Source organism: Cuculus canorus, chromosome 1 (genome assembly GCF_017976375.1).
Source record: "Cuculus canorus isolate bCucCan1 chromosome 1, bCucCan1.pri, whole genome shotgun sequence".
Lineage (NCBI taxonomy): Eukaryota > Metazoa > Chordata > Aves > Cuculiformes > Cuculidae > Cuculus > Cuculus canorus.
Window position 1 is genome coordinate 97,095,101 of NC_071401.1, and position 15,362 is coordinate 97,110,462.

Here is a 15,362-nt window from a genome sequence, read left to right on the forward strand (position 1 = left end):
AAATAGTCGCTTGGGCTCACTCTCATTCTCCCGCGGGTGTCTGTGCTCCCAAAACTCTTCAATGGTCTCCTAGAATACATTTAGAGAGAGAGAGAGAGAGAGAAAGAGAGAGAGAAAGAGAGAGAGAGAGTCCAGTATACATACACACACACACACACACACATATATATATGTACACACACACAGAGGAATTCCACAGGAATCGCACCCGGGGAGCTTTTCTGCCAACCGGCGGGTGCTGCCCACCTCTTTTTCCTTAAAAAAAAAAAAAAAAAAAAAAAAAGGGATTGGCTTGGGTTGTTCTTCTTCTCCTCACAGAAAAAGAAGGCTCCCCCGCGCCCGCAATCTGACATCCCTTTCCTTGGAGCCTGCGAGAGGGTAAAATCTATCTTGCCCAAATAGCTGAGAGGAGAGCTGCTAAAATACATACGGGGAGAGGTGCTATCATCTTCGAGAGGGAAAAAAAAAACGAGTTAAGAGATCATCCCCAAATAATTTCCCTTTCCGTGGATTTTCGTTTAGTTGGTTATTGGTTGGAGGTCAAGTGTGCAGAAGCGATTACAATGAGCAAACACCACATCGCTAAGTTTGATGTTTCCCTGAAGGAATATCTAGCCCTTGCCAAGTGTTGGATTCGGTAGACAAAAAAAAAAAATTTCACATTCCGAAGCCAGCATCAGTCGTTTCTTTCCTTGCCGCCCTTATTCTGCAATGAACAAATGAGGAAAAAAAGAAAAAAAAAAAAAACAAACCAAAACAAACGAGTTTCAAGTAGCCGGCGAAGCAAACTAACAAATAACTTAGGGAAAAGATAAAGATGCGTCGAAAATGTTCCCATCCCTTCCCAGCTTTGTGGTCCCGCACCAGTGCCTGCCTCCGCCTCCCCACTCGCCTCAGAACAGCAAGAAAAAGGAAAAGGCAGTTTATTTAAAATGCTTTTTGGTTTTTTTTATTTAAAATCTCAACAGTGGATCACTTTTTTTTTTTTTGCAACCAAACAAGTAATAAATATTATTTAGCAACTTTTTCCTTTTTTTTCTTTTTTCTTTTCTTTTTTTTTTTTTTCTTACAAAAATAAACAGATGATAAAATCTCTGCAAGGGGCAGCGATAAGAAAAGTTGTTATTTCAGAAACAAGCCCAAGTTCTCAGTATTGCAACACGGACAGTGTGAAAGTTCCTACACAGAAAGAGCATTAAAGAGTTCAAACTTTGTTAAAGGTGGCAGGAACGAAAAAAACCAAAGTGTTATATACCTAAAAAGCAAACAAACAAACAAACAACAAAACAAAAAAATCCCACTAAACCAACAAACCCCAGGAATCCGAACCAACGAAATCAAGGCAAACCGACCCCTTATTCCCTCATGATGCTTACAGAGTACAAGTGCACGAACGGAAAGCTCAAGCAGAGCAGACTGGCATCGTTATCCTTGAACGGTATATTTACAAATCCCGAACCAGAAAGAAAACCGAACAAAAAACCTGCGGGTGGAGGAGCGGGGAGAGAATAAACCGATTTTCCCGGCTACATTCCAGCCGGAGCCCCGGTGTTGCTCCCGGGAGCCCCTGGAGCGGGGCCGGGCGCTCCACGGATGGGCTTTTCGGGGCGGGATGTGACCCAGAAACAGCTCCACGGGCTGGGAAACGTGTAGAAACGAAACGGGGAGAAGGGGGATGGGAGGGGGGGGAAGCAAGCAAACAAACAAACGAGCAAAACCCTCTCTGCCGTTTCGGTTCGTCCATTCGCGGCGCGCCTGGGGCTCTTCCCCCCTCCCAGCGAAGTTATCGACAGCAAGGTGAAACGAAGAATAAAGAAGATGCGCAGGTTTTTACTTGCTTCGGGGTGGTCTTTCCCGCTGTTCGGGGAGCGGGGCAGACTCCGGGCTGGGCTCCGTCCCATCCCACCGCCCCTGGGAGGGATGCGTGTGTCGGGGGCTGTGTTTGTAGGTCCTGGAGGCGGAGGGGCGGCGCGGGGTCGGGGCTCATTTGGTGTCGGTGGTTAATCTGGGGAGACTGGCGGTGCCCATGCCGGAGACGTGGTGGTGCGGCGGGGCGGACACCTGACACATGCTGCAGGGACAGGGCATCCCCCCCCAGTGCTGGAAGCCGCTGCCCAGGGGAGCGGCGGCGGTCGAGGGCGATTTGAGGAGCCCGTGAGGAGGACGGATGGAGCTGACGGCAGAGAGACCGGAGCCGGGCAGGGATGCGCTGGAGACGGCGGCCGGGGGCAGGATGGGGTGGTGGACGGGGTGCGAGGCGGGGTGGCCCGGGTGGCCGGGCAGAGGGGCGGAGTGGGCTCCCATGCCGCCAGGGCAGGCGGCGGGGTGGAAGCCGGCGTGGTGGCCCCCGTAGATCTCGCTGACCAGGCGCTTCATCTCCTCCAGGGAGTTGGTGAGCATGAGGATGTAGTTGCGCGCCAGGAGGAGCGTGGCGATCTTGGAGAGCTTGCGCACCGACGGGCCGTGGGCGTAGGGCATCACCTCCCGCAGCCCGTCCATGGCGATGTTCAGGTCGTGCATCCTCTTGCGCTCCCGGCTGTTGATCTTCAGCCGCAGCTGCTGCAGCTCCGGCTCCGTCATCTGCTTCTTGTCCTTCTTGGAGGAGGAGGACGACGACGAGGAGGAGGACGACGAGGAGGACTTGAAGCCCAGCTTGTCCACCACCACCACCCCCGCGGCGCTCATGGCGCTGCGCAGCTCGGCGCTCAGCTCCGGCGGGGAGTCACTTTGCGTGGAGCTGGACACGGCGCCGCCCGTGAAGCCCCCTCCGCCGCCTTTATTCCTGGCCGTGAGGAAGAGGTCATCGGGCTCCGGGGAAGATGGGCGGCTGGAGACCAGGCTGGCGTCCGAGTCCATGGCCCGGCGGGCGGCGATGGCAGCGCGCACCGAGGTGCCTGCGGGGAGGGGAGAGAGCCCGCAGGCGGCACTGGGTCAGCGCCCGCGGAAACTCGGGGGTCTCCAAGCCCCACAAACGGCCCCCCTTTCCCCCCACCTCCCTGCTGCCCAGGGCCGTCTTCTCCTCTCCCCGAACGGTGGGGAAGACTACCCCAATGCGAGTAAAACCCTACACATCTTCTTTATTTTTATCCCCTCCGTCCCGTCCCGTCGAGTCCCATCCATCCCTCCACGCCTCTCCGCCGGGCCGGGGGTTCGGGGGATGCCGGGGATTCGGGAGATGCCGTCCCGTCCCTCCACGTCTCTCCGGCGGGCCGGGGACTTGGGGGATGCCGGGGATTCGGGAGATGCCGGGGGCTCGGGGGATGCCGTTCCGTTCCATCCCTCGCTCCACGCCTCTCCGCCGGGCCGGGGGTTTGGGGGATGCCGGGGGCTGGGGGGATGCTGGGGGTTCGAGGGATACCGTCCTGTCCCTCCCTCCACGCCTCTCCGCCCGGCCAGGGGTTCGGGGGATGCCGAGGGTTCGGGGGATGCCACCCCGTCCCGTCCCATCCCTTCCTCCAGGCTTCTCCGCCGGGCCGGGGGTTCGGGCGATGCCGGGGGTTCGGGGGATGCCGTCCCGTCCCTCCACGCCTCTCCTCCGGGCCGGGGCTCTGGGAATGCCGGGGTCCAGGGGATGCGGTGCCGGGGGGTGGGGAGGGGGTCAGCACTTACCGTGCGCGGGGGCGGCCGTGGGGAGCGGCGCGCCGGGACGGGCGAGCACGGCAGCCACCGCGCACCTTGCGGCGGCGGCGGGTTTATAGCCGCGCCGGGGAGGAACGATGTCACCGGGCGGGAGGGGGGCTGCGCCAATCGGCGGAGGGGGCTGGGGGGGCGGCTGATGTCAGCGGGGCCGCTCGGGCTCGATGGGGCGGGTGGACGGAGGAAGGGGGGGGGGGGAAGAGACGGCCGGCGGGGGGGCGCGGTGGGGGGGGAGGGACTTTTGTCAAATCCCTACTAAAAAGCAACAATGACAGCGCCCGGGAACAGCTGTTGGGGGGGCGGGACGGGACGGGGACGGGACCAAACACTCCCTGACCCCGCCGCATCGCCCTCCGGGGAAGCCGTGCTGGCCGGCTCCCGCCTGCACGGCGGTGTTTCCCGTGTTCTGTTCCGTCCTGTCCTGCCGGCAACAGCCTCGGCCCCGTCTCCCCCTCCTGCCCCCAGCCTGGCCCTTATCTTCCCGTTAAGCGCTGCAAAGGGAGGCTCTAGGGGCGAGAAAAAAGAAAAGTGATTTTGGCCACACCGTTCACACGAGCTGAATTTCCCAGAGCTGGCCCAGCTGCCACCGGGAGAAGAAACCGAGGCAGCCAAAAAACCTACCCCTAAACCGCGCTCCAGATCGGAGCAGGAGAGAGGAGAGAAAGAGACAAGACAGTAACATTAACCCTACTCTCAAACCACACTCCAGCAAGATCGGAGCAGGAGAGGGGAGAGAAAAAAAAAGAAAGAAGACATTAACAGAAGAAGATTTTAACGGCAAAAAGTGACTTTGGGAAACGCATCCCGGCTCCCGGCGAGCCCCTGGCTCCGTGCAACAGGATCGGGGCTTCCTCCCACCGGGGTAAATCCTCCCAGGGTTAGTGTGTGTGTGTCGTCGTCCCCCCCCCGTCCCCTTTGTTGTATTATTTTTACACCCGTGTGTTTCCCAGCTGGCCCGGCAAGCCTCAACCATCCGTTAAATATGTATTTAAAACGTGAAGAAGTGAAGCGTGGAAATGTGTTTCCCAACGGTTGCGGGGATGATCCGTAACAGGTCAATTAGGAAAATCTGTCCTCGCGACAGCCGGGCCAGCCGCCCGGCGTGTGTCCCGCTGCCTCCCGAGCCCGGCCACCCGGGACGTGCCCCGGGCTCCCCCCGGCCCGAGGAGCCCCTCCGGCCCCCGGTGCCCGCACCTGCCTGCCGGGCTGCCGAGCCCGGGCAGGGGCAGCCGGGAGCATCCCTTACACCTCTCTCCGCAGGGGGGGCGGTGGGCGAGGGGGAGGGCTGAGCCTTGGAGGGGAGCAGGATAGGGACGCACATACACACACACACACTCGCTCATCTGTGCAAACTTCGCATCTACTTCATGGTGAGAAACACAGACACACGTCTGTACAAACTTTGCATCTGTTTTATGGTGGGGAACACACACATGCACACGAGTGTGCAAACTTCGCATCTATTCCATGGTGAGGAAGACACACATACACGTCTGTACAAACTTTGCATCTATTTCATCGTGAGGAACACATAAATGCACACACACGCACGTGAGTGTGCCAACTTTGCATCTATTTCATGGTGAGGAACACACACACACATGCACACGAGTGTGTGGACTTTGCATCTGTTTTATGGTGGGGAACACACACATGCACACGAGTGTGCAAACTTCGCATCTATTTCATGGCGAGGAACACATACGCACATGCACATGAGTGTGCAGACTTTGCGTCTATCTCACGGTGAGGAACGCATACACACACGTAGGTGCAAACTTCGCATCTATTTCATGGTGGGGAAGATACACGCACACATCTGTGCAAACTCTGCTTCTGCTTCATAATGGGGAACACACAGACGAGCGTGCAAACTTTGCACCTATTTAATGGTAGGGAACACATACACACACACATGCACACGTCTGCAAACTTCGCATGTATTTCAGGGTGAGGAACAGACACACGAGCACACGACTGTGCAAACTTTGCATCTATCTCATGGTGAAGAACACACACACGTCTCTGCAAACTTCCCATCTATTTCATGGTGAGGAACACACACACACACACACGAGTGTGCAAACTTTGCCCGGTTCCCCGGTGGGGCAGCGGGAGGGCTGCCTCTGCCTTTTGCCTGACGGCTCTCCACGGCGCATTGTTGGAGCCGCGCAGAACAGGGCGATAACGAGCACAGCTAATTAAGCCCCGCTGCCTTCCATCCCGCCGCCGGGTCGCGGCAGAGCCCGGTCCGGGCACTGGGAAGGGGCCCTTGCCAGGCCAGGTGGGGCGAGGGCGAAATCGAGGAAAACACCGCCTCTCTCCTCTCCCTTCCACCTCCCAGAGCTCGGGAATTTTCCTCCTTGAAAGGCTGGGACCTTTCCTTCTCAAGAGTTCGGCTCCGCCGCCGCCCTGCGCCCCAGACAGGGGGTCCCGGTGGGTTGGCGGTAGCTGCTGCCGGGGCTCAGCCCCGGGATAAGACTCCGCCAGCCCCTCTGCAGCCCGCGAGCCCGGCGGCTCCCGCTCGGCCGGGCAGGAGCGCCCCGAGGCACCGGGAAGGGCAGAGGCGGAGGACACCGGTCGGGAGGCGCCGGGGAAAGCGGCGAAGAGCCGACGGCCTCTGCCTGGGCAGCGAGGGGCAGCGGGGCTGCCGGGCTCTAGAGGGTCCCGGGGAGGGAGAAGTGAGCAGTGCACACCTTTTTTTCCCCATTTTCCTCCTTTCCCCCCCTTTTCCTCCTTTCCCCCCCTTTTCCTCCTTTCCCCCCCTTTCCTCCTTTTTCCCTCTTTCCCTCCCTTTTCCTCTTTTTTTCCCCTTTTCTCCCCTTTTTCCTCCTTTTCCTCTTTTTTCCCTTTTCCCCCCCTTTTTTCCCTTTTTCCCCCCTTTTTTCCTTTCCTTCCCCTTCCTATTCCCTTTCCCTCCCTTTCCCCACTTCCCCCTTCTCCCCCTTCTCCCCCTTCCCCCCCCATTCACCCTTTTTCATTCCCCCCTCCGTTTTTCCCTTCTCATTTCCTTTTCCTCTTCATTTTTTTCCTTTTCTTTTTTTTTTTTTTCTCTCCCTCCAGAGATGAAACCCTGCACCACCACCAAGGAAAAACAGGGATCTGTGTCCCTAACCAGGCAAAGAATTTCTTTGATGTTCACTGTCCACTTGTCTGGATGTGAACTCTGTCCCGGCTGCTACCCATGAAGCTCCTTCCACAGGGGAGCGTGAAGTTTGCATGGGCCAGGGCTGGCCCGGGCAGTGGCAGCAAGGCGATGTTTCTCTGTCTCCTCATCAGAAGAAGGTGAGGGGTGCAAGGAGGAAGGGGAGTGTGTGTGATCTCTGCCATGAGATGTGAAATTAAATATCCCACTTTCCCCCTCTCGATTCAATAAGGCTCCATATTGCAAACTCCTCACATCGGCATGTCCTGGGAAGGCAGCCATGGAGGGGTCCCAAAGGAGACCTTCACCCCAACTTGCTTTTGACACTAAAATGTGGAGCAGAGCCTATTTTCTTACCTGTGAATGTGTTTTTTGTGTTTTGTTGTTTGGTTTGGTTTTTTTTTCAGATTGCAACTGTAGGCAACTAAGGCGTGAATGAAGGCAATCAGGGAACATGATGAAGTGATAACTTAATAAAAACCAGACTGTTGCTTTCATGTTGAAAATCGCTCAGAATGTCATTAGGTTATTGTTTGGGATTGTTATTGCCTATATTCCCTCAAGGACTACAGCCCAGAGTCTTTCCTCATGAATAACACACAGCTATACTGAAAGTGCCATGGCCTGGCTGTAAGGAATCTGAGGTATCCAAAAGACGAAGGGGCTGTGTGTGACTGTGGGTCCTTCAAGACTGGCAGCTGAAAACAGTTTTAATAGTGCCTCTGAAACTGTAAGGCCTGATCCCCAGTGCTGTCTGCCTCCCATCTGTTAGCAGGGCTGTGGGTTCAAAATTGGGCTTTACAGCTCCAGAAACTTTTCAATTTTTCTGTTGAGAGTGTGGGCTTCAGGGGGTCTGCTGGCCTCAAAATTGTTGTCCTTGTTGTGCTTCTTCTCCTCCCCCAACACGGCAGGACCACGAATCCCAGCACCTGATACTGAGGATGGTGGGGGTTGCCTGCAAGCTCTCTGCCCTTAAGGTATGAGGGGAGTCTCAGGGCAAGGAATAACTTCTGAAAGGTTTGGCCCTTTTGCTCTTCTTCCCTCTCTTCCCCACCTGCTTTTCCTTTTCTTTCTGAATGTATCTGAATCAAATAAAATGTATTTTTTTGCTGTCTTCTGGACTTTTAAGTAAAGTCCAGCCTGCAGGCTTTTTTTTCACTCCAACTAACATATTTGATACCTGTGATCCCCAAGAAAGAAACCCTGGTTCATTGAGTGAGGCAGTCATTTTTATTCTGGTGAGATTCTTCTTTTTTTTTTTTTCAGTGCTAACACTTGTTCAATTGAAATGTTGGAGACACATGGTCTTTGCCAAAAACTCAGCATGTCTTCCCATTCAATCAGAGACTGGAAAAGCTTCTAATCTTCACAGGAGTCACCCAGAGGGAAGTCTCAGAAATACCAGAGTTGATGTTTGTGATACTTGCAGGATTAAAAATATGCAGAAAATAGGCCATCTCCTATTCTCATCTAGCAGAAGAAACCGTCTTTATTTATAAACTTTTTTCACTTCTAAGCCTGCTGTTATATACAACAAAATAATTAAATTGCTATTTAAAACCCAGGCTAGATTCTGTGTCTTACATCTTTCAGGTTTAGTCGTCCATCTTCTCAAGAATCATGATTTACTCTAACAGGACATATCTCTCACCCATGAGATTAATGGGGACTGACTTTCTTTGACCTTAAGATGTTACCAAACCCCCTTCATCCAGACTCCTTTTAACACTTCCATACAGTTGTAAGACACACAAGCTTTCTGACCATCGTTCATTGTGTTTAATGCAAGATGCTATATTTTTCACAAGATATGGTATGATTTTGTTTAATACACTGCTGGAGGAAAAACTTTAAGGATGCAGCAGATAACTCCGTATCACCCTTCTGTTGCCTTAACAAAAGGCAATTCCTAAAGCTTATAAAACAGTATGATAGCTATTTTATTTTTAACAGCTTCCATGTGTTGCTAACTGTTTCACTGCTCATTGGCAAATGAGCAGAAAGAGGCCGCAACACTAAGAAAGCGCAGAGCTGGCACCTCCTGTCTTGGGCACCCTGGGCAGGCATCCATTGCCCGCTGCATCATAAACTATTCAAGCTCTTCTCAGGATTGCTTTCACGCCGAGGTTTCTTTTTCAGTGCTGACTAGAGGAGTACCTGTGCGGCAGCATTTCTGTGTGGCTGGTGAAGCATTTCTAGTCTGCAGAGAAATGTCGCCTCATTAAGCGGAGGTGCACTGTGCATCATGCCTTTCCTTGAACCCAGAGGTGGGAGGTGAAAACCTGCCAGCCTTGACTGCTGTTTAATCCGGGTACCACTCTGTTACAGAGGAGATACGGTGCTAGTGAAAAATGATCTGTTTAACTTTCCACAGGCTTGATGCTGTCCCACAGTCCTTCCCCAAATGAGTTGCTGTAGTGGTGAAGGAGCAGTGGGAACACAAGAAAGAAACAAATAAATGCAACTGCTAAGCTTGGCTTTAGACGGACAGAGGCAAGGAAACCGAGCAGTTGAGGGAACTGCAGATCTATGCTGTAACTTGCTCAGCCACACACAGGTTTCTGTCCCATAGAACTGGGGGTTTTGCACTGCACCAACCAACCTGGACACCAGCAGGATTAGAAAACCACCCACATATTCAATCCAGTGTGCTAGAACGAAATGCCTTCATGCCCTGGTGCCAGCAGCAGGGCCTGAGCGTGGAAAAATGTCTGTGTTATATAGATGGAGGGGTAAAGAAAGCCTAGGCACAACTGGATGTATCTCCTCTGTAAAAAACAGTATGTCCTTGTCAGGACTGAATTTAGTCTAGAAAATCAAATTTTACTTTTAATTTTTCAGGAAATTCCTGGGCTGGGCAGCATCTTTCAATATTTTTTTTCACATTTTGCCATTTGCTTTGTAATTAGCATTCTTATACTACCCTCCATCTCTTTTCTACTTTCCATGTCTTTATTTTGGCTGAGAACTTCTTAGAAATGAGAAAGTCCTGGTGGAGTTTTAGTGATGCAAAACACAAAAACATGACTTTGTTTTGCTTCGCATGTGAACACTTGCTGGAAACAAAATTTTCCTTAGGTTATTTCTTTGTCCTGTCGCTACCCTGTGCTCAGGAGGGAAATGCTTTAATAATCCTGATGCTAATAGGTTGCTGTATCTGTGTGACTGAGCCCCAAGGATTTTGTTGCTATGGGCTCGTGTTCCCCCATCCGAAGGTGTCAGTGCCCTTCGGAATGAGTTTCATGTGATGGCAACTATGGTCGGGCTTGTGCTGAACCATTTGCTGGCCATCGACATTTCACCATCAGTGTTATGGATGTTCTTGACCCTTGGGATGAAGAAGTTCTTAACTGATCTATTCTATAGTGTAAGACTGGGAAAAAAAAAAGATTTCACCTTAATTTCTTGAGAGTTTTGGAGGGGGCTGTTGCCTTCTCATGTTGTTCTGGGACTTGCATTAATGGAGTAACAGCTGAACTAAGCGTTCTGAATGAACATATCAAAGCCCCAAGTCTGTACGACACCATCTCTTGTTGCCCATGATGTCAAAGGTTGCGGCGAATGTCTCCCTCGCTTTCTGGGTGGCATTGTTTGGGAGAGTAGCCCCAGCAGATGGCCCGAAAACTGCACCTCGGCCAAGCAAAGAGCGACCACATGTGACGAACCATAGATGTCTCATTAACAAACGGGGGTGAAAAAAGCAAGGATGAGAAAAAAGATAAAAAGAATACACAAAGACATTTACATATTTACATTGTTTCTCCCTCATTTCCAATTCTCCTTTAGCTGAAGTGTCAGTGGGCTTGCTTTTCTCCTTCTGTTTGTATGTTTACTTGTGCTAAATAGATTATGATAATCAGGCACATAAATGCATGCAACTGTTATTATGGCATTTTAATCACAGAGTTTTTCACTGGAAGCCTTCATTAGAATTCTCATAATCTCACTTGTTAGTGTAACAAACAGTAATAAATGCCAAGGAACTGGGATTAAGTCAGAGACATTCAGACATTAAAGGAGGAATATGGAAATGTTGTCAAATCTCCACATTATTTATTGAAATGTCACATAAACAGTTCAGGACTTTAAATATCTTACTCATTAGAAGGAGAGGGTGTGTGGCCACCTGAAGATAGCAATTATATATTTTTAGGGAGTGTTGGAACCATATGTCCTTCATCCACTCTTTCCAACTTTCCTGGGTTACCCAGGCACTTTCTGGCTATTTGTTTGTATTTATAAGGTCCATCCCCGAGACGGGGAGTAGCTGGGAGTAGAGGTGGCTCCTGGACTACTAGACACAATGTGGAAAGGAATCATGTTGGCTTTTATGTGAACCATCTGGATCTTTGCAGAGTGATGCCCACCATACCTGCTTGCACCAGGGGTCCTAGCTCCACCAACTGACTGTGGACCCAAAGGTCTCCTGACACCAGTTGAGGAGGCCTTCTCTCACCTCCTGCTCTGCAAAAGGAGGGAAGCCTGCAGTGATGTGCTAGGTTAGACAGGGAATTTACCCCACCGTAGTTCCCACAGGCTGGATTTGAGGACGCAGCTGAGGGAGCAAGATGGGGATTTGCTGCTGAGTTTTCAGACCATAAAAATGTAGTGCATCCCTTGAAGTCCCGGGGAAGTGTGTGCTGCTTGGGCTGGGAGCAGGGCTGCACGCACATCCAGACCATGCCTTCCTTGACAGGCAATGCTTGCCTCCCCTCTGTGCTTTAACCCGCTGCTGCAGGGAAGGGATGCTGCTAATAGCAGAAGAAACAAAAAATAGCTGCTCTTTTCATGCAACACAGACAACACATTTTATATCGTGCAGGCGAGGCCTCCTCCTACTCATAAATATGCACCCGTGCTCCCTCCTCCTTCCCCCGCAGAATGGGTGCGGAGGTGGGGTGCAGGACCTGGCCCCCTGCCACTGCCAGAGCCTATGTAAAACACTTGAGCAGCAAAGTTATTCACAGTGGCTTGGTCCTGTCACCCTCCCCCCTCCCCTTTTTTTTTTCCTTTTGTATTTTTCCTTGTTAAGAACAACAAGCAAAACTGAATGTGAAAGACAATTGCACTCATTTTGGCTTTCCCACTGGTTGGCTTATGGTGGAGTATCCCTCATAGCCATCTAAGATGTGCTCTCTCAGGTGCAGGCAAGACGCTGAAGCAGGTGAACAGCACTGAGTTTTGCAAGTGCTAATTTTGTGCATTCAGCCAGGCAGCAGTAATAAGTTCTGCAGGAAGAGACAAAATCTTGCCATGGCAAAACTTTTGTTGCCCCTGAAGGAGTGAGGATCCCTAGTTCTTGTGGGAACTGCCGAGGGATTTTTCAAATCTGTCCTGAAAGTGAAGTTTGAGTCTCCTTTCCAGAGTAAAAGACCCTTTTTACAGGAGGCGCTATATACACGTGTTGTTTCAGGTAAAATTCTGAATCAGCACCCTCTGCAAGCGTGAGCTGTCAGTCGTCTCCCTGAGCAAGATAAAATCTGTATAGCACCAGGAAAGAAAATAACAGAAGGCATTACTGAAATTTAACTGCTGTGCAGCTGCTGTTTCACCCAGCATTTTAAGTACTGACTCAAATGCAAAAGACAGATGAGGGTTTTCTAAAAGTACAAGTTTTGATGCTTTGAATCTGAAGTTTCTGTTGTTTTTCCCTCCCCTCTTAAAAAGCAGACCATCCAAAGGGATTTTTGTTCACAGGACCCGATACACCAGGAAGATCACTTCACTCCAAATATTCCCCTTGCGACCCGCAGGAAATATTTTTGCACTCATGTGTGATAACATTTTACAGGACTTGATGGCCCGCTCATCCTGTGCTGTGCTTAAAGAGCCCCTTTCAGCCTAGAGCCCTCTTCTGCCATGCTGTTTGTGTTTCTGTTCTACAGTTACTCCCCTTCTCCCGTTTGAATTGCTTAAAAGGAACCCCATAGACAGTCTCTCCCCAAGCTGTTGAGCTATAGAAAGATGTTCTTCAGTTGGTAGGGGTTTTATACATTTGCTGGAAGAGAATTAAAAAAAAAAGGAGAGATTCCTTACTTTCGGTAACACGCTGGAAGGAGTTTTGATCTTTTGTATAACATGCTGAATTTATTACCTTGGGTTCTTTGCACTGTTTCTCCCTCGGCTGAGTCAGATGTGGAGCTGTGCTTGCCTGGCTGGAGAGGTGGCCCTGATCCACTCCCACATGCGCCTGAGCTCATTTTATCGAGGCACAGCGATTTAAAGCACATGTTTTTTTGGAACAGCTTGAAGAATATGTTCACAAGTGAAAATATAAATGCCTTAAATAACATTGCTTGTTTTAACAGTTCCACATGAAGCCCCCCCCTGTCAATCGCACCGACGAGGCAAGTGAGGTCCTGGCATGCTCTGCCTAAGCCGTACTTCCTCCGAAGCCGCCTTGAAGGATAAGGCTCTCAGAGGTATTGGAAGAGTTTCGTTGCCAAACCTCCAGAGCAGCTGAAGATCTGCTGTTTGCAGCTGCCTCTTGTGTGAGTTGCTGGGGTGCCCGGCACAGAAATGCAAGAGGCTACCAGAGCAGGGAAACTGGGAGGGCTCAGGAAGGAGCCTGTCCCACAGACAATGGTAAGGCTGAAATCAAGCAGCTTGTGAAGGAAAAGCTTGGGAAGGAGTGGAAACTTTCAGTGAGAGAGGGCAGAAATGCAAGCTCATGGGAGAAGGAAGGGAATAGGGGATAGAGCAGTGGGCAAGACATGTTTCTGGAAAAGGGGAGTGCAGGAAAGGAGTGAAGTGATGCAGTGCTAATGAGGGAGCATCTCAGGGGTCAAGGAGGAGATGCAAGAGTGTTGGTGAAAAAGCATCATAGAATCATATAGGTTGGAAAAGACTATAAGATCAAGAGGGGGAAAGGTAGGAGAAAAACTGTTGAGGATAGCTTGGGCATTGTTTGTAATATCCAAAACAAGGAGAGAAGTTGTTGCCTAAAAAGGCAGAAAATTCGTAATGACCATGTAAGCTGTTCTCCAGGGTTTAAAAAGGTCCCCATGTTGAAGGCAATCAGTTGCACGGATTTAAACCTTGCTAAGTTGTTTACAATGCAAACAAAAATTAACCTGAAGAAAAATCTCCATGTGTTTTGATTGGATGGGTGTTGACCCGTACCAATATATATGAATCCAGAAAAATACCATTTTTCTCACAAACTGATAAGAATTGTACGGTAATTTTGAAGTCTACTAACAAGGACATGGTTTATGCTGGTTCCCCCTGTGAAATTCTTCCCTCTATATCCAACCCCTGTTCTTCCCATCACAAATCTGAAGAAATCCAACCACTGTCTGGTGTTTTCCTGGGTATGGGGCACATCCTGATGAAGAGACTTGTGCCCTTGCTGAGGTTAAGTGTCTCAAATGGAGTAGGTGGCTCCGTATGGCCATACTCTTTTTTTTTTCTTGACTTCTTGGCAAGTGGCTGGCAGGATGGAGGGAGGCACTTTTACATCAGCTCCGTGTACCCCATGGCACCAGAAAAAGGGACCCCAAAAGTGACCTGTAGGGCCACACGGAGCTGCGGCCTGGCACCAGCACTGCTTCACCCATCCTTTACTGAATATAGTTGGGTGATTACACTCGTTTGCCATTTGATGCCTGGTCTGTGCAGCACACTTAATGCTACCAGGTGGAGGTCAAACACGTCTCGTGTGTATTGCATACATTTCCCTTTCGCTTTGCTGTGGGCATTCGTGCCAGCTGAAGTATTCCAAGGCTTGCATCTGCCAGCGGAAATGCTTCTCTTTGGCTGTGAATCTCTCAAGCACATCTGCCCGGGCTGTTAGCAGAGGAGCAAGGCTAGCGTGCTAGCGCAACTGCAGGCACACGTAGTTATGAGGTGCTGAGCAAAACCCATATTTTTGCTGGAGCGAAAGGCAAGGATTTCTGCAGCATGGCAGCCTCTGCAGCTCTGGGTCTGACTTGACTGTTTTACTTGCTGGAGTGCTCTTAGCTTTCTCCAGCCAGGAGGCCTCTTTCTTTCTGCCTCTCTGTCTCCGCTCTCAGTTTTCTTGAGCTTCCTGGGTGGTGGTGGAGTTGTGATGTCTTGAATACCAATAGTGAAGCTGAACATATGTGAACCTTTCCTAATCCTGCTAATCTTCCTTCAAAAACCTTTCTGAAAGTGTAGGCAACATCCAGATTTAAAAAAAAAAAAAAAAAAAAAAAAAAGCTAAAAAAAAGCTACTGAACATTTTAATGACAAATAATCTTTGTAAAGGGGGAGGGGGTTTTCGCCTCAGCTGGAGATGGAGCTTATGAACTACAGCAGGTAGAAATAACTGCTGTATTACCTCATGTAATCTCCGCTATTCAGGGTCAGATTAGGCCTGAATACAAGACGAAATAGACTTCTCTTTTAAACCGGGGACTTTGTCCCCACAACGGCTATTAGGCGGTAATTAGTTGTGACACAGAATTACCAGCCACACAATAGCAACCAGAGCCTTACAAGTCCTTTGAAACGGCTTGGAGGAGCTGAATAGATGCTACTTTCAATTTTTAAGTTCTGTTCAGAGGTAGGAATTATTGACTTCCCTCTCGTGCACCACTTCTCTCCCAGCTTAGATGGT

The 15,362-nt window shown here is 50.6% G+C and overlaps 1 protein-coding gene and 1 long non-coding RNA gene across 2 annotated transcripts; one reads left to right on the forward strand and one right to left on the reverse strand.

The window, feature by feature from the left end:
• Positions 1-973: 973 nt before the first annotated feature.
• OLIG2 (oligodendrocyte transcription factor 2) lies at positions 974-3,673 on the reverse strand. The gene is made up of 2 exons (XM_054083955.1): positions 3,610-3,673; positions 974-2,894 (listed from the first exon to the last, which is right to left on the reverse strand). Exon 2 carries the CDS (start codon positions 2,854-2,856, stop codon positions 1,984-1,986), a length of 873 nt encoding a protein of 290 aa, XP_053939930.1. The 5' UTR covers positions 2,857-2,894; positions 3,610-3,673; the 3' UTR covers positions 974-1,983.
• A 280-nt stretch (positions 3,674-3,953) lies between these two features.
• LOC128849333 (uncharacterized) lies at positions 3,954-8,257 on the forward strand. The gene is made up of 3 exons (XR_008447335.1): positions 3,954-4,513; positions 6,700-6,921; positions 8,048-8,257. It is a non-coding gene; the product is annotated as an uncharacterized LOC128849333 (long non-coding RNA).
• The last annotated feature ends 7,105 nt before the right edge of the window (positions 8,258-15,362 follow it).

What these genes read in the sequence shown, in the direction of transcription:
- OLIG2 (XM_054083955.1), bottom strand. Translation starts at nt 2,856, where the DNA reads ATGGACTCGGACGCCAGCCTGGTCTCCAGCCGCCCATCTTCCCCGGAG.